We start from the raw sequence: 10,373 nt of genomic DNA on the forward strand, positions 1-10,373 counted from the left end.
CAGATGATGTCGTCTCCAATTATTTCACCAAAGGCAAGCGGGGCAAACGCTTAGGGATCCTGGTTGTCTTCTCCTTCATCAAAGAGGCCATTCTACCCAGTCGTCAGAAGATATACTGACCCCCATGCGGGCAGGATGTGGGGGCAAGATCAGGAGAGTCAGGCCCCTGGGCCTCTATGCCAGGTGGGGACCGGAAGTCGGGAAGGCACCTACCACCTGCCCTGGATTTCCTCCCCTCAACTCTGAAGCCCCATCCCCACCCTCCTTGGGGGGCTCAGCTTGGCTCAGATCTGATGCTGCAAGAGGCTGTAACCTCAAAGGGCACCAAGGAGGGTGGCAGAGCCTGCTTAGCCAGGAGGCCGAGGTCCCTCAGTCCTCCCCTGTCCCTTCCAAGGTGGGTCAGGAGGTTCTGGCCCTGCTGGGGCAGGCGGGGCAGGGTTTGTGAATCTTAAGAGCAGATGGTGACAAGTTCTCTGGGCAGGTGGCCATGGGGAGGGGCCATGGCTTGGCATGTCCAACAGAAATAGTTTTTGCTGTTGAATGGTGATTTCTGTCCAAGTGCGGATTTCCGTTTGAATAAAGCTTCTAGGTGGCACTGTTTGCCTTAATACCCTGACAGTTCATCTTCCTTTCTTCCTGCTAACCTTCTGCTCTGGACTGGACTCACTTTTCTGCTCCAGGGACTCCTTTTCTGGGTTTGGGTCTTGCCCTTCCCAAGGGGCTGTTCTTGTGGCCCTTAATGGGAAGGGGACAGGGGTGAGGAGCTGAGCCTGCTCAAGGAGTGGGAAGTGGGGCTATAGGCAGCCTCTCTGATGCACTCTCTTCCATCTCTTTCCCCAAGGCTCCATGACTGTCAAACTGGGAGTAGGAGAGGGGACAATTTAGGACTGGGCTAGATTTTCAGAAGAACATCTACAATATCCTATTTATAAATCTTCCTCTGGGAAAAGGAGTGGTTTCTGGCTGAATACTATCTTAGGCTCAAGGAGAAACAAAATAAAAATTAGCTTCCAGGCAGCCTGTTTTTAAAGAAATGGGACTAATGGGAGAAGCTGTTTGTCACTCTAAGAGCATCCAAGGCCTGGCCCTCTTCTGTGCACTCTTGGCTCCTGGGGAGATATATCTGCCTTCTAAGAAGGCAGGCCAGGTCTTGGGCACAGACCTGCATTTGTTGACCTTGCACTCCAACTATAGTGCCTTGCAAGTGCTCAACAGTACATATTGGAATGAAGTCCCCATGAGAGCCATTTCTGGCCATGTTCTATACCTCAAAGTGAGGCTGGCAGGTACAGAGATGAACTGTACACGTGATACATTTAAGCCACTGGAAAAACCCCTGTGCTTGAAAATATTTCCTCTATATCATGCCTGGAGTTCCATCATAGCCCTTCATTTCCTTGGCTTTAGCATTTACCTTCTCTTAAGAATACCAGCTTTCCCCTTTCCCTGAGAGGAAGAGCACATGTTGGTCTTCTCTTAGTGTGAATGAGATTGCCAGGCCCTTTTCTCCTATGCACACCAGGATAGACAAGGCAGGGGATACTGGCAGCCTGCACCATCCTGCCATTGGGCTGACAGCTGGCCCTACTCTCCTCCCTCTGCTGCTTGGTTCCTCACCTTGATGATGTGGCTTCGCCCCCTCCACTCTACTGCCAGTGTTCTCCCAGGGGTTGCTAAATCCAGCAGACCCCTTTCCTGTCTTACTAGATCTGGGCAGCATTTGACATGGCTGATCACCCCTTGCTTCTTGGATGGCACTTCCCTGGCACCTCTGTGGCTAGTTGTCCTGCCTCCCTGGCTGTTCCTTTCAGGCTTCCGTGAAGGCTTCTCCACTTGCCCATGCACAGTAGGGTCTTTCAGGGTTCTGCTGTGGGCTCCCTAGGGAAGTCCATCCATCTGGATGGTTTCAAGGACGGTGAGGAATTTAGAGTTGACCTCCAGCCCCAACATCCTTCCTGATCACCTGAACCACAGTTTTGCTGCCTTCTAGGTGCACAGACAATTCAGGTCCACGGCCCAGATGGTACTTGCTGTCTTCTGCAAACCTGCCCCTTCTGGGTACTTCCCTTGACCCCGAGATCACTCAGGAGTCAGACAGGAAACTTCTTCTATTCCTGTTTTCTCTTTCTGCCCACCATATCCAATCTCTCAAAACGGTCAGGTCTACCTTAACATCTCTTGATTTGAGCCACTCCCACCGTCATCAGCTTTCACCTGGATTATCGTGACAGCCTCCTACTGCTTCTCTATCCCGTGGCCAGAGCTATCTTCCTAAAATGCATTGCATAGTTGATCAAGTCACTCTCTGGCCTAAAACCTTCCTTGGCTCCCTGCTGCCCTCAGGATAAAGTCTGGACCCCTCAGCATGGCTTGTGAGACTCATGGTGTCCTTGTCCCTGCTCACCTCTCTGGTCTCATCATTTGCCTTCTTGCATTCTGGGTCCCAGCCTCCTGTATCCAGAGATGCAGTGGCTCTCCATTGCCACTCTGATTCCTCCTTTCTTTTGGTCACAGAGAAAGGGTACTTTCTCTGTCAAATCTCAACTTACACTTGACTTCCTCCAAGGAGCTTTGGCTATACCCTCTCCTCCCGACCCCCACCCTGGCATACTACACAGATCACTCTGGGCTCACTTGCCTGCCTAATGGTCATCTCCCCAGTAGACTGTAAGCTCCTTGAGGGCAAGGATTGTGTTGGAATTTTTGTATTAACAGTGCCTGGCTTGGTACCTGGCACCTAGAAAGCACTCAATAAATGTTTGTTTAATGAATGAATTGTAGTGATTTGTACAAGGGGATACAGGGAAGCCAGTTAACTTCCTGGAGGAAGTACAAGTGCTTTCATAGACTCAAATGGAAACCACACATCCCTCCCCTCCCTTGATGTACTGCCCATGCCTCCCTGAACTGCAGAAACCTCAGTGGCCGCTGGGAATAAGGATGGCAGCCTAGAGTAGCAGGGAAGCCCGTACCAGGGGGACATATTAGCTGCCCTCCACCCCATTCTGGGTCTCAGCTTAGAGCCTGCAGCAGGAAGGGCTTAATCTGAAAAAGAAACAGAATTTCCCAGTGGGTCCTTCCATCCTGGAAGCCTGGGCCCTTAGGGCTGGGAGGGCAGTGGGGGTGCCAAAATGTGACAACTTCTACAATGCCAAGGTGAAGGATAGTGTCTGACCACCCACTCTGAACCTAACTTGGATTTCCTGGTGGCGGCGGGGGAGGGGGTGCCAAGAGATTTATTTGCAGAGAAAAGGGAGGCCTGGGGTCTGGGCTTTTGATTGGGAAGGGGGACTTCTATTCTCAAGCTTGGGAGTGGGAAGCCCATAGGCACCCCTCCCCCTTTCCTCGCCACCCACAACGCGAATTTCCACACTTCAGCCTTCACTGGGCTGCCTCGGGGGAGAGGTAGCCGTAAGAACTTTTGGGTTGGTTTGTGGGGAGGGCAGGGTGGGGAGTCCTTGATGAGATCGCACAGCTGCCAGGAAGGCTTCATCAAATGTGTCACGCAGGTTCATGGCCAGAGTGTCGGTCCAGAAGGTGTTGTCACCCAGGTGCCGCTTCCTGGGCACTTCCCTCATGCCGATGGGGTAAAAGCCCTGGGGCACCTTCATTCTGTACGGCGATACTCGCGGGTACAGCATGCGGAGCAGCACCTCAAAAGGCAGCCGCGGCACGGGCGCCACCCAGTGGCCGTCCACTGTGTGCAGCTGCGCACCGCCGTGCCCATCAGGCCTCACCTCCAGGAAGCTGCTGAAGTCGTGCTCCGGAGTGGGGTCTGGATGCACGCCCAGGCGGATGCCCTGCGAGTGGCTGATCTGGGTGGTGGGGGGTCTGGTGGGGTTGTTGCTAACATTCCACATCGTGGGCCGCTTGACCGTGGGCTTCCTGTAGATGGGCTTGGGCATCTCCGTGGGCTGTGGAATGCATTGCAGGCGCGCCTCCACAGAGGGGTGGAAGCTCCTGGAACGCTGCGATCCCCGTTGCTCTGGGGTCTTAGAGAGGGCGGTGGCCCGGGCTTGCTTGGTATTAGAGACCAGAGAGTGGCCTGGGTGCAGCTTGCCGTGGAGCCACTTTCTGATAGCAGCTTCTCTGAGAATTTTGTGCTCTTTCTGCAACAACAGAGGGCACAAGAGAGTCATGGAGGCCTGCTGCCCTCTGCTTCTGTGCAAGGAGGTCCTGTGGCTGTAGCTTTCAGAAACCACGGTCTGAAGGATGAGGGAAACTCTGAGTCTGATGGGAGCAACACCTACCTTATGGGAGCCAGTGTTCCGATGGGGGAGACAACTTTTTCCATAAGGGAGCCCCTGGGCTGAGTGGGGAGACAAAGCACCTCTCCCAAAGGGGAGATCTCCAATCTGATGGGAGAGATATAGCCTCTGCCCTAGGTGAGACTCCAGCTTGACATGGGAGACACAGTCCCTGCCCTAGGGAAAATCTCAAGTCTTACAGAAAGACAATTCCCTTCTTCTCCAAAGGAATCCACAGTCTGATAGTAGAGACATGTCCTGCCATGAGAGAGTCTCTGGTGTAATGGGAAAAAAGGAAAATGGGAAGTGCACACTGCATCCTTGACCCTGGAAAGAGAAAGCAGAAAGGACCAGATGGCCTGATGTGGACACACTTCTTGGAAGTGGTGGGCCTTGAGAAGTCATGTAGGGAGGATACAGTTGGCTGGCTCTCCAGGCCCGGTGGCAGCAACTCAATCTAGCTCTGTCCTTGCCTCCACGGAGCCTTCCATATATTGTCATAGAACCTGCCCCACCGCCATTGTCTCACTTTCTCACTCCCAGACTGCTGCTAAGCAATCAGAGGCTTCGGAGATTGACCCAGCTCCAGGCGCAGGCTCTGACTGGGCTAAGCCAATCATAATAATTCCATCAGACCTTGCCCCAGACCTAAGTCAGTCAGCATATGGCTTTCCTTTAGTTCTAGCTAAAGGAATGAGAATGGACACTTGATCGAATTGAGGCCATAAGAGATGAGGGGAGATGCAAGGAGCTTCTGGAAAAGGTTAGAGCTACAGGAAACAGATGGGCCTTGCCTCCTCTGGACAGTGTGTGACTCTGAGGACTGGTGACCCTGACATCAGAGGAGGAGAGGGCTGAGAAATGGAGAGAAATGGAGCTGAAACAGACCTGGTGTGCCAGATTCAGCAGCCCCAAAGCCCTCCCCACTTCAGGATTCACTTAAGATTCCCAGTATCTTCTGAGTTTTCTGGGTTTTGCACCCTATGTAATTACACCTGCTTAAAATCCCCTTTCTTCCCCAGCCAAGGTCCTTCACTGATGTGGGCCCCTGCCAAATCTTGTCAGCCTCCAACTTACATCTGATCCCTAGCTGCTCTGAGTTTTCATTCTCTGCATACATCATGTTCCCAGGTGCCTCTATGCCTTTCCATGCGGCTGCTCTTTATGCCTGGTTAGCCCTTCCCTCCTTCATATAGCCAACTGCTGCGCATCTTTCAAGACTCTTCTTAAGCATCATGCCTCCTGACACCCTCCTGGACCCTCTCCTCCTTGATGGGCCTGTAACCTGCCTCCTCTGCTAGACTCTAAGCTCCTTGAGCATGGGGACCACATATTGTTCATCTTTAGACCTCAGGGTCTAGCAGGTTCCTAGCACAGAGTGAATGCCCAGTGCCTGCTGGAAGGAAGGGTGGATCTTTTTAACCAGAGTGTGAGCCCCAGTTACTGGCAGGGCCTTGGTCTCATTGAAGGTTCTCATCCTGAAAGAGGCTGTACACTAGGAGGGGCCCAGAAATACTTGCGAATTTAAGCTTGCTTAAACTGGCTTTCTAACACAGGATAAGACTTTTGACCAAAAGACTGGCTTATTTAAAAGAGCGGAATTTCAGAGTACACGGTGGGAGTACAGGCGAAAGGGTGGCTCTTTCAGGGTGGGAGTGCTTCTAGCCACTCCTCCACAATATGTGGGTCACTGCCCCCTCTGCTCACATGCCTGGATAGCAGCTGTCCCCTGGCCCCCCTGCTGTCCCCCTTACTTGATACTCAATCAGGTAGTTGTGCTCCATGAGGGTCAGCTGGCTCTTGAGCATCTTCATTTTCCTCATCTCACGGGCAAAGTCCTTCTTGTCCTTTTTCCACATGGCATCCTTCAAGAACCTGGTGCCAAGGTCAGGGCGGGGGTGTCATCCCACAGTGACAGAGCTTCCACCTGGGCTGGGAAGACTGGCTGCTGCTGAGGGCTTGGATGGGGATGAGGGGAGTGGCCAGAGGGAGATGAGCAAGATGAGCCATCCCCATTGCCCGGGGCCCTCTGGCTCTCTACTTCCTTTAGGTGAAAGAGGAAAGTCCTTGATGACCTGGTCACCACCCTCCTGCTGAGAAGCCAGGGGCCCCAGGGCAGGAAAGGAGGGCAATGATCAACCCAGAGAGCTGGGGACCTGGGCAGACTTACCCCCTAGCCCAGGTGATGAGGTGATTGCCTCATCCAAAATATCCTGGACAGTAGACGCATCCTCCAGCTGTCTGGCTTCCCAACCCTCCCCTTAAAGGCTCAGCTGTGGTGAGGGCCCTAGGGAAAAGGCTGGGGGGAGGGGAAGGGGGTGGGCAGGCTCCAGGTGGTTCTCACACTCTCACCGGGCACAGGCACGGTGGTTCCATATTTTGCAGAAGTCAATGGGTTTGTAGCCCATGGCATCTTGGGCATGGACGTTGGCGCCACTCTGCACCAGGACCTTCACACAGTCCAGCAGGCCGTCACAGGCTGCCAGGTGCAGGGGCGTGGAGCCGTTGCATGTCTGACTGTGGAAGGCCCCGCCAGTGGGGATGAGGGCAGAAAGGAAAGACAAAGAGCATCTGCCCATCAGATAGATGGACACACCAGTTTCCAAGCCCTGCTCTACCATCAGTCCACTGGGTGATCCTAGCTATGTCTCTCCCTTTCGGCACCTCAATTTCCTTTACTGTAGAGGGAGGAATTGGACTAAGTGAACAGTAAAAATCTGACTTTAGAAGGCATGTGACAGTTAAGAACTGGTGGAAGGAGAGCTGGCTTGGTTCAGAGACCACTAACCTCATCCACTCTTAAACCAACCAGCCCCCTGCCCTTTCCCTATGCCTCACCAGATTCCGTATGCCCACAAGATCTGCATGACCTGGGCCTAATCTCCTCGATCTTATCCTTTGACTTTGCCCACTCTTTCCCAACACATGGTCTTTGCATATGATGTTACCTCTACCTGGAACACTTTTCCCTGGCTCTTTGCATGGTTGGCTCACTCTGTCTTCAGGTTCCAATTTAAATGTCACCTCCTTAGAGGTGATTGCTTCATCCAAAATAGATCCTCTCCCTACCTGCTTTACCCCCTACACCATCACCCTGTTTATTTTTTTCATAACCACTTCCCATGCTCTGTCAGGATTCTGTTCATTTATTTGTTTGCTAATTCACTGTCTGCTCCTGCACTAGAATGTCAGCTTCATGAGGAGAGGGACCATTTCTGTGACTCTAGCATAGTGCTTAGCACATAGTGCATACTTCATACTTTGAATGAATGCAGTCTTCTATATGCCATGCACTTTTTTCAGTGATCACAGTAGTCCCATGTGATAGGTACTGCTACTCTCCCAAGTTTCAGTTGAAGACACTGAGATGGAGGTTCCCAAACTTAGCTGCAAGTTAGAAGCACCTGGGGATCTTTTCTGACTTCCAAAGCCCAGGTCACACCACAGACCCATTAAATCACAGCCTTTGGATTGGAACACAAGTGTTTATATTTTTTAATTTTTTTTTTTTTTTTTTAGATGGTGTCTCACTCTGTCACCCAGGCTGGAGTGCAGTGGTGCGATCTCGGCTCACTGCAAGCTCTGCCTCCCAGGTTCACGCCATTCTCCTGCCTCAGCCTCCCAAGTAGCTGGGACAACAGGCACCCGCCACTACGCCCAGTTAACTTTTTTGTATTTTTAGTAGAGATGGGGTTTCACTGTGTTAGCCAGGATGGTCTTGATCTCCTGACCTCATGATCTGCCCGCCCAGCCTCCCAAAGTGCTGGGATTACAGGTGTAAGCCACTGCGCCCAGCCTAATTTTTTTTATTTTTTATTTTTTGAGACGGAGTCTCGCTCTATTGCCAGGCTGGAGTGCATTGGTGCAATCTCGGCTTACTGCAACCTCCACCTCCCAGGTTCAAGCAATTCTCCTGCCTCAGCCTCCCAAGTAGCTAGGACTATGCCACCATGCCACCCGGCCAGGTGTTCATATTTTTTAAGCTCCCTAGGTAATTCCAATGTACACCTAAGTTTGGGAGCCAGAGTACTGGAGCTTAAAGGTTAAGTGACTTGCCTAAGGTCCTGCTGTCTGCTACCAAGTTGCAGAGCTGGGATGTAGACTAGGTCTGTTAAAGGCCAATCTTTTTTTTTTTTTTTTTTTGAGACGGAGTCTCGCTCTTGTTGCCCGGGCTAAAGTGCAATGGCACCATCTCGGCTCACCGCAACCTCCACCTCCCAGGTTCAAGCAATTCTCCTGCCTCAGCCTCCCGAATAGCTGGGATTACAGGCATGCACCACCACGCCCTGCTAATTTTGTATTTTTAGTAGAGATGGGGTTTCTCCATGTTGGTCATGCTGGTGTCGAACTCCTGACCTCAGGTGATCCGCCTGCCTCAGCCTTCCAAAGTGTTGGGATTACAGGCGTGAGCCACCATGCCTGGCTAAAGCCCAGTCTCTTTACTACACCATGTGGATTCCTGACTGCTTTATGTGGGACCCAATCCTTGTGACCCCCAGCAGCCCCTCTGCTTGTCCTGCATGGATTTGCCTGCCTGGAAGTGGGGCTGTGCCCGTGCCCAAAGCCTCCCTCCTGAAGTAGGCTGGACTCACGCATTGAGGGCTGCGCCTTTCTCCAGCAGGTAGTAGATGCAGGGGAGGGCCATGGTGGTGTTGTCCCTGTGGATGACTAGGTGCAGGGGTGTCTGGTTATTGTTGGTCAGCAGGTCCACGGGAAACTTGTACTCCTCTACCAGGACCTGCAGGCATGCAAGCTTGCCCCGTTGGGCGGCGAAGTGGATGGCAGTGAAGCCCTGTGAGGTCCAGAGCAGGCAGGAGGAGGCTGAGTGGGACTGAGGTTCCAGGGTCCACAATTTATATAAATTTATTAGGGTTACCTTCACTCTCTTCCCTGTGTCCCCAGGAATGCTCACACCCTTTTGCTAATTAACCAGTGTGTGTTCATCAGCCCACCCAACCTCCCTGCCCCCAAAATGGTCCTTCCACAGCCAGAAGATGAGTTAAATTAGGAAGATCTACCCAGAAAAGGACATCTTTTCTCCAGGTGACCACTCCGAGCAGGGTAGCGGGAGAAGGACCTCGGTCTTTGCCCCCACACTCAAGACCTTACCTTGTCGTCGGTGGGGATTTCCCTGAGGCTCTGGTTCAGACAGAATCGCAGCCATTCCACGTTGCCCACAGCCGCCGCGAACAGCTGGTAGTAGCTCCCGATCGCGGTCTGGTCGATCACCGTCTGGTCGGACTCCTCGCTGGGGCTGGGGTCAGCGCGGGGCAGGGTGAGCGAGGTAGGGCGGCGCGGCGTGTCGAGGGCAGTCGCCTGCGCACGGAGGTGGTCGGCGAGGTCGGGCTGGGGCTGGCTGGTGGGCAGGGCAGTGGGTAAGCGACTCTGGGCCACGGCCCGTGCACCTCTCGGGAGGCGATCCCTGGCCCCCGCCTGGCTCTCCGGGCTTCTCTGGCCGCAGCCTCCGCCCCCGCCCGCTCCAGGCCGTGCCCACCAGGGAGGCGCTGGGCCGGGTTCTCGCTCCCCGCAGTGGGGACACCTTCTCCCGCTACCCACCTGGGCTGCTTGGACTTCGCGTCAGTCCAGGTGGCCTTCAAGGAGACTTTGTTCGCCCGCTGCATGGAGCCACGTGGAGTTGGCTGCGGCCGAGCACCTCTCCCTTCCCTTTCTGAGTGCCAGCTTCCCGAGCCTGCCCGCCGAGTGGTGCTGCCCGTAGAGGCCATCACGGGACTGGAACTCGGACCCGGGCCGGGCAGGCTGCTCACAAACCCGCCGGCGCCCCGCCCTCGGGGGCCGCTTCTTGCCCGCCGGCAGCGGTTTCCTGGCCCCTTCCAGGCCGCTAGAGTTCGACCCCCTCTCTAGCTGGAGGGGCAGAGCCCGGGCGCCTCCGGGGACCCTGCCCGCCTGCCGCTCCCCACCCGCTGCTCTGCTCCCGGCCTGAGCCAAAACCCCCACTCAACCTTCCAGTCCTGCTGCCCGGGAAACTCAGCATCAAACACACAAACAACAAAGACACTTAGCTTTTGTTTCCGATTATCAAACTAGTAAGTAGAAAACAGAAATATTCAATTTGGAAATTAAAAATTACCATCCCACCACCCACAGAAATCATGGTTTATTGCAATA

General features: G+C 53.7%; 2 protein-coding genes across 4 annotated transcripts in view; one reads left to right on the top strand and one right to left on the bottom strand.

Annotated features, from left to right (window-relative positions):
- TEX261 (testis expressed 261) overlaps nt 1–2,769 on the top strand; it is an 8,871-nt gene extending 6,102 nt beyond the window's left edge. Inside the window, 1 exon segment of the mRNA NM_001131185.2 lies at nt 4–2,769. Coding sequence (NP_001124657.1) covers nt 4–119 — 116 coding nt within the window. The 3' untranslated portion in view covers nt 120–2,769.
- A 503-nt stretch (nt 2,770–3,272) lies between these two features.
- Nucleotides 3,273–10,373, bottom strand: ANKRD53 (ankyrin repeat domain 53). 3 transcript variants are annotated; one of them, XM_002811917.3, is made up of 6 exons: nt 9,804–10,373; nt 9,357–9,603; nt 8,840–9,039; nt 6,600–6,764; nt 6,002–6,122; nt 3,273–4,109 (listed from the first exon to the last, which is right to left on the bottom strand). In XM_002811917.3, the coding sequence occupies exons 1-6, from the start codon at nt 9,968–9,970 to the stop codon at nt 3,375–3,377; spliced, it is 1,635 nt and encodes a 544-aa protein (XP_002811963.3). In that variant the 5' UTR covers nt 9,971–10,373; the 3' UTR covers nt 3,273–3,374. The 3 variants fall into 3 exon arrangements, with proteins under 3 accessions (XP_002811963.3, XP_054404051.1, XP_054404050.1); XM_054548076.1 differs by having other exon boundaries at nt 3,273–4,574; nt 9,804–10,339; XM_054548075.1 differs by having other exon boundaries at nt 8,840–9,078; nt 9,804–10,339.

This window comes from Pongo abelii, chromosome 12 (assembly GCF_028885655.2).
Source record: "Pongo abelii isolate AG06213 chromosome 12, NHGRI_mPonAbe1-v2.0_pri, whole genome shotgun sequence".
Classification (NCBI taxonomy): Eukaryota; Metazoa; Chordata; class Mammalia; order Primates; family Hominidae; genus Pongo; species Pongo abelii.